Source organism: Lepisosteus platostomus, chromosome 17 (genome assembly GCF_059453375.1).
Source record: "Lepisosteus platostomus isolate fLepPlt1 chromosome 17, fLepPlt1.hap1, whole genome shotgun sequence".
In the NCBI taxonomy this organism is placed as follows: Eukaryota; Metazoa; Chordata; class Actinopteri; order Semionotiformes; family Lepisosteidae; genus Lepisosteus; species Lepisosteus platostomus.
In genome coordinates, this window is record NC_142627.1 from 5,191,603 (window position 1) to 5,206,831 (window position 15,229).

The following is a 15,229-nucleotide window of genomic DNA, read 5'->3' on the forward strand; positions in this document are numbered from 1 at the left end:
ACTTTTATGATTTAAGACAAGTTCATCAGCTGTGATGATTTTACTGCATTTTAAACAGCAGTGGAAAAGAATTATAGTAAAAGTGAATATTTTTACTAATGATTTAGAGTATATAAAACAGGACCACACTTCCAGTTGCACAGTATGTTCATTGTTATAAAGATGGCAACCCAATATCATTGATGCATATAATGTTCTAGCTATATCGGAATAATCTGCAGGACCTGGGCCTTTATTTTCAGTTTGGCTTCTTATTTTCTCTGTGCTGGATTTGAAGCTGTTTATCATGCAGTAGGCAGGGGTCTTCTCATCCTCCAGAAAGGAACGCCCACTTCCTAGTCCTAGAGGGCCATCGTGCTCTGTGCTGCGCTCCCTTCCCATCATGCAGTTCACTGGTGACCTCTCTCTGCCAGCAGGTGTGATAACACGTTGGCCAGCTGTTGCTCTTGTGAAGCCGTGTGACTTGCAAATCTGTCAGATCAGGGGGCAGTGCACAGTGCTGTGAGGGTGTAGAACAAGCTGCCCAGCCGTGTTGTTGAAACTCAACTGGGTGGATAAAATCATGGGAGTAATGATTTAACTTATCAGACAGATAAGTCAGATGGACCAAAAACTCAACTGTAAATGTTTGCATGTTTTTAACTTTTTAACATGAGCTTTGGAATATTTGGAAACTGCAATTTCTTGAGATTTACTGTACATGCTTATAAGTAAACATAAGCCAATTATGTGTGACCCCAATAATTCTTCCTGATTTGATCAATTTATTCTCATGTCTGTGGATAGACAGGGCAGATTTCTACGTTAATGAGTTATAAGCATATTACATTTTTGACATATATATCTCAAGTTGATTTGCTTGCTTTTAAGCCATGTATTCTACTATATATGGAGCCATTCTTTTGTGTTTTAAAATTTGTCATAAAATAAGCTTAAACAACAGAGGTCCTGACTGTGGTTATTAAAAATCCCAGGGCATTCCTCAAAAAGAGTAGAGGTGTAACCCCCATGTCCTGGCCAAATTTCCCCCTGGCCCTTGCCAGTCATGGACTCCTAATAATCTCTGAACTGGCTTCATCACTCTGTTCTCTTCCTCACTGAGAGATGGTGTATGATGAGTGTACTGTGCGCACTGTGAAAAATTAATAAAATCTAATAGTAATAAAAACTATTATTTTTTTATTATATTTTAAGTGTACTTCTAACTGAGTCCATGTATTGCAAAGCATCACTAAGAACTGGTTAATGTATTTAAAAAATCTTTTAGTTTTGAAAATGGTCTCATTCCCTAGTTCAGATATGCCTGTAGAGTATGCCTATCCTGGTCCATACAGTTTGGTTTTCAGACATTAAATCCGTACTAAATATCCAATGACAAGCCTCTTTCTGTAGACGTTCTACAGTGAGTCCAGACGGCTTCAGACCAGACACTTCCTTTAGAAGACTTGATTGAGGAAGTATGTGCTTTCAAAAACAATTTAATCTGATATACCTTTTTGTCAGGACAAATAAATTCGTTTTCATAGAGACAAAGGTCAGGGCTCGTATAAGATATGGATTTTACTGGAAATTGGATGCAACAAAGGTCCTTCACGTGTTACTTAATAAGAGTGAAATGGCGAATCTTTTTAATGGCAAGGCTTCGCAGTATTTAAATAAAGGCGAAGTGAGCTGTGCGAAACGCGGTATGACAGAAACGGCGCCCCGTAGAAAACTCGCCCATCGGGCTGTCTGTCTTTTCAAATTGTGAGGTTCGCGCTCCGGCGCTTGTTCGCTGGCGGCTTCCGTAGCCCCTGCGAGAAGACCCCGGGGCGGCTCCGCTTTGATTGACGTAGGGAAAGAAAAAGACACAAGATCAGGTTACAAGATGGCGGACGGCAGTTCGAGCTAGAGAGAAACGGTGGAGAAACGTATTGTTTTTATGTGGGTGACGGGGAACTAACTGTTTTGTAGTCGTAGGCTTAGTAAAGAAAAGCTTTCTCATTAGCATGCCGAGCAGACTGTGTTGAAATTTACCGTGTTTTCTTCGTCGTATTAGGCACAGTGCGTCGCTGAACATGCGGGTTGAAACGGAAAGTTTACAGCCTGGGGTAAAGAAATAGATTTGTTTTCGTTTTTTTTCAAAAGCGTGGGGGTAAGAGCGGGAGAAATCATGTCGGACACCCGGCGCCGTGTGAAGGTGTACACGCTGAATGAAGACCGACAGTGGGACGACAGAGGCACCGGGCACGTCTCCGCCACCTATGTGGACAGACTGAAGGGGGTCTCCCTGCTGGTCCGGGCGGAATCCGACGGTGAGCACCGGGTTCCTGTCCGGTTTCGCGGCTCGGAGGGGATGGTGCTCTTGAGCTGCTTCTTGATGCAGATTTGTCGGGCTTGTGCGAGCAGCCAGCTCCGTGCACGCTGGAGCGGGAATGCGTGTGTTTAGCGGCAGTGAAGTAGGTCCTGAAGCCCTCCCGCAGTCTTACTAGAGTTTCTCTTCCACAGGGGATGAGCTTTCTGTAAATACCCGGTGCGAACTTCCCCTTGCCTCATAAACGTGCTCTGTTTAGATGGTCTCTTATAAGTATCGCGTCAGACAAATAACAGGAGCTGGATGCTCAGAAAACGGAATTGTGCAGTTTTTTTTAACAATCTATTCGCGGAATATATTGATTTAAAACGGTCCATGTCAGTGTGGAAATGCTGCCTTTGTCTAGAACGACGTTCTGAAAGATTATGGCTAGTTTGATATGTCCAGGGCAGAGGGGCTGTATGTGCTGTTGGGAAAGTAACCAGGGTGAGCACACTCAGCACGGCTGGTTGAGTGTGGCAGCGAACTCGTGGTTTCCTGTGCACTGCTGGGCTGGTTAAACCAGCAGGTAGCAGTGACAACGCAGCGTTAACTCTGAAAAACCCGTTTCTTTTTTTAGGGTCGCTTCTGCTGGAGTCTAAAATCAGTCCGAACACGGCATATCAGAAGCAGCAAGTAAGTACTGCGTGTGATTAGACACGTCGGAAATGTCTTCATGTACTCTTGCATGTATTATATGACCGTTGAAGTGAGGTTTCCTTGAGTGTTAAAGTAGCAGTGTAAGGCGTGAGCACTGTAAAATGAGGTAGTAACACTGTCCTTTCGTCTCGCACATTTCTCAGTTTCCTAGCCCAAAATGCCCATTTGATGTGTTGAATTTCACCATATTATAATAGGTCTGTGAAATGTAACCTACAGTGAACATGATTGAGATACTGAGTAAACAAAAATACTTATTCCATTGTTAATAATGTCCGAAGACTACCTTTCTGCATCTGTGTGTAATCTCGCCATTTACGTGTATAATGGGATTCTTACTGTTCTCTCAGGACATGCACAGTACAATGGGCAACACCACACACTGATACACAATTGATAGTAATTTGAAGAACAGTATTGTCAACAACACCAGACAGTTCATTCAACAAGTGTTTTGAGAGCACTTATTCTTTATCTGTCACAGTATTGGAATGAGATGGTGGAGGGCAGCCTGTCAGACTGTGACAAGCGGTGATTATAGAATATCATGGGTCACAGTCATGTGTTCTTAACAGCAGCAGTTTGGTTGACATGGTAGGGGGGTCATACAAAGCCTGTGGCCACAAGAGACTTCATTTAAACAGGTTTATCTTCATTTCCACAGCAGGGTTGTCTTATTTCCTTTCTTTGCCTGAGGTGTGCTGCTGTTGCTTTGCAGGATACCTTGATCGTGTGGTCGGAGGCGGAGAATTATGACTTGGCTCTGAGCTTCCAGGAGAAGGCAGGCTGTGATGAAATATGGGAGAAGATTTGCCAGGTAAACGAATGTACCCAAGAGCAGGGCTGCCTTTAAATACCTGTTACTAAAAATAAATGTTTATATCTGGGGTTGCTGACATGGAGAGATTAAGAAAGTTTTTTGAGGAGCTATAGGCAGTACTACCTGTACCTGTGTTTTATAGTAAAATGACATTTTACTATTTTAAACCAGCTCCTAAACATTGTTTGCGACTTCATCCTTTGTTGCATTAGGGAACATTAGGCGCTGGGTCAAATCTGATGGGAGATTACAAACAAGGCGTTCAAAGGGGAAACTACACCTAGTCTGTACCTGGTGCTATTTCTTGCCAGGTACCACAGTTTACTACATGGGAGCCGTCTGATGTGACGTTCTATGGACACTGCTCCCTGTAGCTGTAGTGCATTGTGAAAGTGCAGTTGTATTGTGAACTTCACAGGGGACTGAGCTACACTCTTGGGTTGATAGAGCGGTATCTAATCTCATTGCCCACAGTTGTGTTCACTGGGAGGTTCTTGTGCAAGTATATAGCTAAGTTACAGACAGGGTTTGTGTTTTTTTTTTAATTCACAAGGGTTGTAAATTAACCTAAGTGTTAACATTGATCTGACTTAAAGTGGAACATATAAAAAAAAAACTTGTTTAACAGACTAACGTCTACATCTGTCCTGTCAGCATTAGCTTTTGAATTTTTTGTGTTGGTTGTAATGAGTCGCCTGGTGTTCTGTATTTTCAGTCTTTGTTTCAGCATCAGAACAGAGCAGTGTTAATGCAGTTTGTAGCAGTGGGGAAATTGAGGGCCAAATGCTGATCCTCACTCAGTTCTCCACACTCAGTCCAGGATGGAGCTGTGTGCTTGGCATGTGGGAAGCTCTTTCTTGCTCTGGGGTTTGTGGGGTTACAGTTAAAAGCCGACAGGCGGAGTGCTCCTGTGGTTTCGTGATCGTCCGATGGAAACCCAAGAGATCTCCTTGTGTATCTTTGGCCTTTTAGCCCGTGGGCTGCAGAGCCCATGTCAGCTGTTGAGTCAGGGGGAGGGCTGGGATGTTGTCTATCAAAGAGAAGGCGATGACAAAGTTCAAATAGCTGCTTGCAAGAATGTTTTTCGGTTGGCTGTGATTTTGTACAAAGCTGATTTCTGTAAACATTTAAAATTTCCAGGTTGAAGTTCTTTATTAACGTTGTTTGGCTAAGATCAAAGTGAAGGTCTCAAAACCAAAGTCAAGTTTTTCTGATAGCATTATACCTGGATCTACACAATTGTGATGCTAAAACAGGCTTTATAAGGACTAAACTGTATAAAGTTCTGCATTAATTTTTTGAGCTCAATCCTTGCATTGGGGTTGAACGATTCTTAATTAGGTTATGGGTGTTTTGTTCACTGTTGTTTCAGCTGCATTGAAGACATTTTGAGTTTTCTATTTTATAGAAATTCTGTCCATTTGCATTCTACATATTAGGTTCAAGGAAAAGACCCTACGGTTGAGATCACACAGGACCCCATCGATGAGTCCGAGGAGGAGCATGTCGAGGAGATGCCCGAGACCAGCCACCTGGTCGACCTCCCGCCTTGCGAGCTGAACAAGCTGGAAGAGATCGCCGACCTCGTGACCTCGGTTTTGTCCTCTCCCATCCGCAGGGAGAAGCTGGCCCTGGCCCTAATGAACGAGGGCTACATTAAGAAACTGCTGCAGCTGTTCCAGGTCTGTGAACAGATGGGGAACACTGAGGGCCTGCACCACCTGTATGAAATCATCAGAGGTGTGTTGTTCCTCAACAAGGCGGCTCTGTTTGAGGTCATGTTTTCGGACGACTGCATCATGGATGTGGTGGGGTGCCTGGAATATGACCCCTCGCTAGTGCAGCCAAAAAAGCACAGGGAATTCTTGACCAAGACTGCCAAGTTCAAGGAGGTCATACCCATCACAGACTCGGAACTGCGACAGAAGATCCATCAGACCTACAGAGTCCAGTACATCCAAGACATCATCTTGCCAACTCCTTCTGTTTTTGAGGAGAACTTTCTCTCCACGCTGACATCCTTCATTTTCTTCAACAAGGTGGAGATTGTGAGCATGTTACAGGTAGGTTTTCATTAAAAAACAAAAGCCTTTCTAAACCATAGTTTAGAGATCATTTCATTGCTGTCTTTTCATTGAGGGGCTGTCTTTACCATTTTAAAGGGCAGATGGTGGGCGTTCAAAATGTTACTCATCAGTAGGAAGTTAATGCAGTAATCCCTCCGAAAACTGCTTGTAAGGTGAAAACGTTTGTAATGGAAGTTGGCTGCAGAGCCCAAATATAATTAACAATTTCACCTTAAAACAGAGAAGTGCCTTATTATGAAAACTAACTTTCCTGGTTAATTATGCAAGTATCATGCTTAAAGTCATTAGCTGATGCTCAAACGGTAACACTCCTGCTCATTTGCAGTACAGTATTAGTTGTTAGCAAATACATAAACATTTAATATCAAATATGGTGTGCACTTAACACACAAGCCCTTATTATACAAAAAGAATCTCGGTAATGCTTTACTAAAGCCCAGCTTCAAAGAGTGAAAATCTGCTCTTTAAAGGAAAAGACAGGTTGGAATGACTAAATCCCATATAAACAAAAATAAACTATATTAGTTTACCGTGGTTACCAACCAAATACATTGCGGTGCTTCTGCAGGACACCTTTATTAAAGATGTCTGTTGGGTAAGCGGGATGTTTCCTGCATCCTGGAATATTGTCTGTCGTGTTGCAGCACTTTCCCGAGGAACATGTGGATGAGATTGGGGTGTGTAGTGAGGTAGCACTAGAATAAAAAGGTTGGCGTCTGCTGGGGAGCCTTTGTTCCACACCTGGCACTTTAATATGCCAGTGAGACATTGCTTGTGCTGCTTGTGAGTCCCGAACTTGTTCTCTGTTCCAGCAAGACCTGCTGAAACTCAAAAGAATTAAATTACACAGTGAGGTTTTAACCACAGGCGGTTAAGAATCTTTTTAAATTTAAGCCTATGGATTTTTTAAAGGTTTTTATTATAGCTGACAGGAATGTTTTTGTTGTCTGTCAAAGTGAAAACATGAATTAACATTTTCTTAAATGTTCGTAGTCCTCTGTAGTCAAACTAAAAATGCATAAATTACTGTTTACGTTGCAGCGTTTTTATTTGCCCAAGATTAAGCATTCAAATGGGAAAATCTCTTGGATTTAGCTCTCCAAAGGCTTATTTGGTTAAGAGAAAGTAAATCTGGTCATAGTCAAGTGTTTTGACTGTTCTGTCTGGTATAATCAGTGAAGACTGGTCTGACAATTGATCAGTGAAATTTGCATCAATGCCAGTAATTATCCAGACTGATAACAGCATTTTTCTTTTAAATTTGCCTAATTTGCAATGTTTTAAAAGCACTAACTGCACATTTGTAACCATCTTATAATAATCAGTGTCTTCCGAGGTGTTTGGCGTTGGAGGAGATGGGAGGTGTGAGAGTTCAGTTCTGAGGGCAGGTTGAAGCTGTAACTCAGCATCCCTATAAAGTGTTCCTAGAGAGAAGTGACAGTGCCATGAGAAAACTTTTTGATGGCCAGTTAAGATTTTGGAAGATTTAGCTTGTAAAGTGAGAAGGGAATTTTTTTTTATATTTAATTACCGTTAAATAAGTTTTGTTTCATAGTACACTAATTATTGATGCCTCTTCAATGTAGTGGGTGAAAACTACAGTAAGGTACAGGCTATAAACTTATTTTCTTAAAGTTTTCTTAAATCACATCTGAGCACATGTGAGGATCCATTCTATTAGTAGAACATTCAGCTACAGCTTTAAAAGACCTGTATCACCGGCCAGTGATGAGTTTTTTTTAGCGTTATTTCAATAAAAATGACACCATGCAGATTGAAATGCCACTAGGTATTGGTACCACATTGACCAGGGTAGTCCTTCATTTCAGCTGTGGTGGCTGTCTTTAAACCCAGTTTAAAGCAAATGTGCTTTATGCCAGTTTACTATTACTGTATATTATATACAGTAATAGTAAACTATTGGGGCGGAGCGGTGGCTCTGTGGCTAAGGATCTGCACCTGTGACTGGAAGGTTGCCGGTTCAAATCCTGCGGCCGGCAGAGGAATCCTACTCCGTTGGGCCCCTGAGCAAGGCCCTTAACCCTGACTGCTCCAGGGGCGCCATACAATAGCTGACCCTGCGCTCTGACCCCAAGCTTCTCTCCCTGTCTGTGTCTGTGTCTCCTTGGAGAAAAGCTGGGGTATGCGAAAAGACGAATTCCTAATGCAAGAAATTGTATCGGGCTAATAAAGAAACATTATTATTAAAAGAGCTTTTGGCTTGTTTCATTCTCTCACAAACCTTAAATGCTTCTCGGGGATCCCATCTTAAATTGTTGGTTGCCCATAGCAATGTAATCATCAACGTATGTTTCCCATATTTATCAGTGCAGCACCTCATTCTAATTTATACTTTATGAATCGAGTTGTTAGTTGAAATTAATTTATCATTTTTTCCCCCTTAACTCTACAATAGGAAGATGAGAAGTTCTTGTCTGAAGTCTTTGCACAGTTAACCGATGAAGCAACTGAGGATGTAAAGAGACGTGAACTAGTAAGTGTTATGGTTTCTCCATGTAAAGGTAAAGTTCTTCTGTTTCAAAGCTGAGAATCCTTCATCCTCAGATATCTGGTGCTCTTAATTTGCTATAACCCTTCACGGTGTTCTCCTTGACCTGGATACATTGGTCAAATTCCATATGAAAGATGCTGTGAGGACTGCTGTTGTCACAATATAAGGTGAAACCTGGTGCTTGCGCTCACCTGTGTGTGCAGAGGATTCAACATTCTACTAAAATATCTATGACTTTGAGTTGTGTTCAGCTGAAGAGTGATGTCAGCATGGTTTTCCAGTTTATAAGTGCTGGAAGAGACATCAGCTTCCACAGAGACAGTGCTCCTGAACCAAGTTGTAATTTGTAGAAAATAGCAGATGAAGACAGTTGAACTTGATCAGGTTTTATTTTTTGTTCTGCCTTTAACATGATAAAATATCCATTTTAAGCCTGTTTTTTTTCCTTAAAGGTTAACTTTTTCAAAGAGTTCTGTGCATTTTCACAAACATTACAACCACAGAACAGAGACGCATTTTTCAAGACTCTGGCAAACTTGGGAATTCTTCCTGCACTTGAAATAGTGATGGTGAGTAATTGGATTAGCATCATTTTCCTGTATTTTATTCCTAATTTTATGTGAAGAATGAAAATCAATCCTGACCTTTAAAAATAGAAGGAAAAGAGTTACAAAGTGGGGAAACATGCTCCCTGACCATCTCCGAAACTGGGTGGTCTATACCTTGATGACCCCTTGTCTTACTGGATTTCTATGATTTTGAAAAAGCCAAACAATATCAAGCGTACACTCTTAGAAATCCATCAGCATTCAAGCAGCTACATATCTTATCATATTAATGATTGTATGAGCTTTGGTTTGCTCAACTTTGATTTCGAGGCTTTTCACTGTACCGTTCAAGGGGAAAATGGGTTCCAGGATTTTAAGTGTGGAACGCCCTTGCAGACAGGTTTCTTTCAGCTTTCAGTGGAGTCTTTCTTTTTGACAGGGCATGGATGACTTGCAAGTAAGGGCAGCAGCAACAGACATCTTCTCTTATTTGGTGGAGTTCAGTCCGTCCATGGTTCGAGAGTTTGTCATGCAGGAGCCACAGCAGAATGAAGATGTAAGTAGGGATTTGTTGGCCTTTTCAAAGCCGGAATGTGTGAGCGGAAACTTCAAGACCCATTTTTGTGCCTGACCTTTTTTGGACCCTTTTCTGCTTAAAGTTCGTTTTTTGCTGCATTTTTTTTTAAATTACTGCTGATCCAGGTAAACTCTTAGCAGATATAGGTTTGTCATCTGTTTTTGAGCCTTTGGGAGCAACAAGATCAGTATAACATGAGCAGATCTACTACAGGCGAAAGCTTAGTGCTTGGCTTGGATCAAACTTGTCACTGAGGATTTAAGATATGTCATGATTTGATTTTTTGGGGATTGTAATTAGGATTTGCTGATCTAGTTGTCAAAAATCCTGATTTTGGTGAGTAAAGCATCGTTCACTGACTCTTCTCCAATATGCAGGACATTCTTCTGATAAACGTGGTGATCAAACAAATGATCTGTGACACGGACCCAGAGCTGGGGGGAGCTGTCCAGTTGATGGGCCTTCTTCGCACCCTGATCGACCCTGAAAACATGCTGGCACCTACAAATGTAAGACTTGTGTCCATGGTGATCTCTCAGAAGGTCACAAGTGTTTTCAGTCCTCCAACTGTGACTTTATGGAGTGGTTTTTTTTTTGCTTTGCAGAAAACTGAGAAGACAGAATTCCTCAGTTTTTTCTACAAGTACTGCATGCATGTTCTCACTGCTCCTCTTCTGGCTAATACAGCTGAGGAGAAGAATGTCAAAGGTAAGGTGGAACTGACTTTTGCTGCTGCACTGTGAATGTGTCCTGTCCTCCTCTGCTTTAAGGCTCTGCCTGGTCATTGGGTAAGATTTGTGCATGTGCTGTCAGATACTCCAGATACCTGTGCACTGCATTGGGGCTTACAATTCCTTATAGCCCCAAAACCAAGGCAAGATTTAGGGGGTGTTTAAGAGATACTGATTTCTCTAACTGATAAGATTTTTCATATCACAATATGGGTCCACTAATTTGGATGCACTTAATGTTTCTGTGATCTTGATTCAGAGTCATTTTTGAAATATGCCTTCACCTTCCTAACTAGCTATTAACTTGATTAGGTAAAAATTATATGGTCTCTGTTATAAAAGGACAGCTTTTCCCAGATAACTTTCTGTAACAGCTATTGTCTGGAATGTTTTTACAACATGCATGAAGTATAGTTCACTTTTTTAAAAATATTGAAAATGCTACATTTAGCTTATACTGGTGCTCAATATGTAATTATTGTGCTGAAGGTATAGCTGCATTCCTTGTTTTTACTGGCTTGTACTTGTTTGTCAGATGCTGTAGTTGGATCCCCCAAGATTAGTGCAGTTTGTCCTGGTAAGTGCTTGATTTTGCCTTTGAAATTTAGTGCTTTTTTGTGTATTTCAGTATGGCTCTGTTCTTTGTGCTTTACAGTACATTAGAATTTTAAAGTATAGCTTTGTATGCATTTTCTAAATTGTATTTATTTTAAATATTTGTCCTTTTCAGATAATTTCCAGACAGCCCAATTGTTGGCTTTGATTTTGGAGCTGCTCACGTTCTGTGTGGAGCATCACACCTATCACATAAAGAACTACATCATGAACAAAGACCTGCTGAGGCGGGTTCTGGTGCTGATGAACTCTAAACACACCTTCTTAGCTTTGTGTAAGTTTGTCTTCCATAAAGAACAGCCATGCTTTAATGAGAGGTTAAAGGTCAGTGGTGCAGTGTAGCTGGTCTTTAAAAAGGTCTGTCTGTGCACTTGAATATGAAAGTATTACTTTACCCCTGACCTCTAAACTGTTTTTCTGCGGATTTCAGATTAGACCTGATTTGGTCTTTTAAATGTATTTTTGACCTTACCCATTCACTCTCCCCTAAAAACTGATTGGAGGTTGTCGGGATTCCCTGTGGTTTCGGTACATTGAGCTCATGATGCTACTGTGTACAGGTTTAGCTGTCAGTCAGGAGTGCTAAACTCTGCACTAGAAATCCCTTTTTGACAGTACTGGAAATGTGATTCCATGGGATTTATCTACTGTTCTTGATTTTGTTGTACACAGGTGCTCTGCGCTTCATGAGAAGAATCATAGGCCTAAAGGATGAGTTTTATAACCGTTACATCATTAAAGGGAACTTATTCGAGCCAGTAATAAATGCCTTGTTGGACAATGGAACGAGATATAATCTTTTAAATTCTGCCATTATTGAGCTCTTTGAGTTCATTAAAGTAGTAAGTGTTTCATCAAACTTGATTTTTTGCAATATTTTGTATATCGTTAAGAACAATTATCTAATAAAGCATAATGTAGAAAAGTAGAACTGATAGTTTGCTTCTAAAAATTAATTTAATTGTCCTGATGTTTATTGTTTAAAGTTATTCAGGCTTTAATTTTAAGTATAAAGACATTTAATTGATTTCTGGTTCATTGTTACATGTACATGTGAAGTACTGCGTGATGTAGAATAGGCTAAAGAATAATATGCACTATATTTTAAAAACTCAAAGCTGGAACAAAGCTTAATTGTGATTTTTTTCTATGCTTTTCACTGTGAGGTTTGTTTTCTTAGAAATTATAAAAGTGATATTGCAGTGAATGGACCTTGAATATACAGTTAAGGATCAAAATTATACTGGAGCTATATTTGCTGTCTGAATGGTGATATAGGTACCATAACATTGGTTGTAAATAAAGCATTTTACCCATACTACATGAGAAACAATGCATTAAATCAATAAGAATGTAAGCAAGAGTATTTTTGAGTGGCAGTTCCAAGATTTTAAATTGAGTTGCTCCTGTTTTAATTTTATTTTCCTTTTCACTTAGGAGGATATTAAATCTCTCATAGCACACATAGTAGATAACTTCTACAAAGCACTTGAATCTATTGAGTATGTTCAGACCTTCAAAGGGCTCAAGACGAGATATGAGCAGGAGAAGGACCGCCAGAGTCAGAGACTCAACAGGTAAGTATGCACTCCACTGGTTCAGTTTTCTTGATTCCAGAAGAAGTTTCACTGAAGCATTTGGCATGTAATGTTATCAGCAATTCTAACACTTTTAAAAAAGTTTTGCTGTGGAAGCAGCCATCCCCTCTCCTAACCTTTTCCTGGCGGAGCTACTGGCATGTCTGTTTTACTTTTGAAGCCATTTTTTTCTGCATACGGCAGTCCATTGCAAAAAAAATTTGACTTGGCCACAGACTGAGAATTTCTGCTAAGGACCAGTTGCTGACACCACCTAGCTAGTACATCTGGTTTGGGGCAAACTGGTTGGAAGCTTTCTGCTATTAGTTATAGAAAACCCAAGCTAAAATAGAAAATAGTTGGGGTAAATTAGCAACATGTTGGTTAGAGCTATCCCCTGGACAGAGCCGGAGAAATGGTTCCCTTGTTGTCTGTCAGAAGTGATTTAGCAGAAGTCTGTGGCAACCACTTAGAGTACATTCTCTGCGCTGTGTCATGACAGATACCGCCGGGATGCCAGGTCTCTGGAGGACGATGAAGAAACGTGGTTTAATGAAGATGATGATGAGGAGGGCGAAGCTGTGGTCCTTCCTGTTGAGAAGAGCAAACCAGAGGACGACTTTTCTGACAACTACGGAAAGTTCATAGAAGCGAAAAAAGGTATTTGCATTTGTAAGGGTCATTACCGCATTTTTCTTTAAGTTTAGGTGTGTTTTCACTTAGTTGCAGTTTAAAATAATTGCTATTCAGCTTTTACACGTGCAGAGATTGTGCCGATCGGTCGCCGTAGCTCTTTTCGTGGTGTTGAGCTTGTTCTCCCTCTTGACTGCCCAGTGAAAGAGAGTGAAGACAAGGAGAACCTGCCGAAGAGGACTTCGAGCGGCAGCTTCAAGTTCACCTTCACTCACTCCGCGGGAGCAGGGAACGGGGCGAACGGTGCCAGCAGCAAGTCCTCGGGCTCCCCCACATCTCCCGGCAGTCCCACCAGCTCCTCGGCCAAGCTCGCAGCTGCGCCGGCTGCAGCTGTGACCAAGGTCAGCTGGCTCAGGGCAGTGGTTCTGTTTTTCAGAAGATACCAGGGCATTCGGACTATGTAGTTCCTGTAGTATGGAATCTAAGATGCATTATAATAAAGATCCTCTGTGATAGTAATAATAGTTTCTGATAAGTTCAAGTGAACCTTACTTTATGAAGGCCTTCCTGTGTGATGAAAGTGTGTACCAAAAGCCAAAAAATTTATTTGCAGGGCTTTCAAGTTTGCCAAAGTGCCACTACAGGGGGCAGATTCAGTGTTGGCGTCTCTGGATTTCACTTTGATCATGAAGGCCCTTTTGTTTTGTTGCACCAGCAGGCGGGTTTGGTTGGTCTTGTGGATTATCCAGACGACGAAGAGGAGGAGGAGGAAGACGAGGAGGAGGAGTCTCCTAGGAAACGGCCTCGCCTAGGATCGTAAAAGGCTCAGGTGCAGGAAGTCTTGCCTGGTCTGACTACATTGGTGCCACTGTTCCGCAGCCCACCGGACTGAGAGAAACCTCTCCTCCCTGCATCCCACTTCAACACAACCACCAGGATAGACCAGGACCCAGGGTGTAGCCACCAGTGTGCCAGTGCTCCCCACTCGACTGGCACGGCATCAGGCCAGGAGCACGGCACATCCCACTACCTGGATACTTTTCAAAACGAGTGAGGGATGCAGGGCTGGTAGCAGGCCAGTCAGGCTGGCAGGACTAGCAGGTTAGTAATGGAAGCCTGACTGAAACTCTAGAGCTTTGGGTCCTAACATTTGGAGAGGACCTGATAGAGAAAAAAAACTAGTTCCAAGGAGCAGGACTCAGACATTCAAACCTGGTCTAATTTGTGGGCCTAATGCTGGAACCATGTCAGTAACAAATCCTGTATTCATAATTTTATTAAAAGTACTGTACAGTGTGCATTTTTTTTACCAGTTTATCCCATGAAGCTATTTCAAAGGGGGGGAGCTATACCTGCTAGTGTAACTTTAGAACACTTCAGGTGGGACCACTGTTTAGTTTTCTTTTAACCAGAAACATGATTCAATGTGGAGAGCACAGTTGCAATAGTGATTTTAAAAAAAAACCTATTAAAAATACAGCAAAAGGGGGCAGTTGCTGTCAAGATAACAGGATGTTTAAAGTTTTTAAATCTGTTTTGGCTGTTTGATTTACTTCATGTCAAGGTTACCCTCATTAACTTTATTACAAATAGTATATTTTTTAGGGAAACACTATTTTGATTAAAAAAATCTTCAAAATCTGAGAAACCAACTTATTCAAGGATTCAGATGGTGGTGAGATTTAAGAATTTCTGGAAACTTGCAGAATTAAAAAAAACATGCTTAAGTTAACAGCAGTTCATTTGTAAATCAATGTTCTACTTTTTTACCTAATGCAGCTAATCTTTTTCTATTTGCAGAGGAAACAAATCTTTAGGCAGACGTGTTGGTGCAGGTTTTCCTGTAGCATGGTTTTTACAGTCAAACTGTTCCGAGTTTAGCACTGGTTGTTAAACTAGTTGCAGCCATCTGACACTGGTATTCCTCTTGCAGCAACTTTGTTTTGAAATTGCTAAAGCAGATGTAAGCATTTCAAAATAAATCGGTATGCCCATTTGGGGAGTCTAATAGATAAAAAAAAAATGTAACTTTCAAAGGTGGGATCTCTGTAGATTTAATATTTTTTCCAGAAGGTTTTGTATGAGTGAATAAACTGCCACTCTCTCCGTTCTACACCATTTGTATATGTTTGATACA

General features: G+C 41.2%; 1 protein-coding gene across 4 annotated transcripts; it reads left to right on the top strand.

The window, feature by feature from the left end:
* Positions 1 to 1,776: 1,776 nt before the first annotated feature.
* Positions 1,777 to 14,390, top strand: ppp4r3b (protein phosphatase 4, regulatory subunit 3B). 4 transcript variants are annotated; one of them, XM_088610388.1, is made up of 17 exons: positions 1,777 to 1,923; positions 2,128 to 2,294; positions 2,913 to 2,968; positions 3,711 to 3,809; positions 5,252 to 5,875; positions 8,316 to 8,393; positions 8,864 to 8,980; positions 9,399 to 9,515; positions 9,914 to 10,045; positions 10,142 to 10,244; positions 10,803 to 10,844; positions 10,998 to 11,156; positions 11,555 to 11,724; positions 12,320 to 12,459; positions 12,962 to 13,119; positions 13,294 to 13,493; positions 13,808 to 14,390. In XM_088610388.1, the coding sequence occupies exons 2-17, from the start codon at positions 2,153 to 2,155 to the stop codon at positions 13,910 to 13,912; spliced, it is 2,442 nt and encodes an 813-aa protein (XP_088466514.1). In that variant the 5' UTR covers positions 1,777 to 1,923; positions 2,128 to 2,152; the 3' UTR covers positions 13,913 to 14,390. The 4 variants fall into 4 exon arrangements, with proteins under 4 accessions (XP_088466514.1, XP_088466515.1, XP_088466513.1 ...); XM_088610389.1 differs by having other exon boundaries at positions 1,780 to 1,900; XM_088610387.1 differs by having other exon boundaries at positions 1,834 to 2,294.
* The last annotated feature ends 839 nt before the right edge of the window (positions 14,391 to 15,229 follow it).

Bases quoted from the DNA above. Each gene is read 5' to 3' on its own strand.
- ppp4r3b (XM_088610388.1), top strand. From the start codon at position 2,153: ATGTCGGACACCCGGCGCCGTGTGAAGGTGTACACGCTGAATGAAGAC. The intron at 2,969-3,710 runs GTAAGTACTGCG...GTTGCTTTGCAG, and splicing joins CGGCATATCAGAAGCAGCAA to GATACCTTGATCGTGTGGTC. The intron at 12,460-12,961 runs GTAAGTATGCAC...GTGTCATGACAG, and splicing joins CAGAGTCAGAGACTCAACAG to ATACCGCCGGGATGCCAGGT.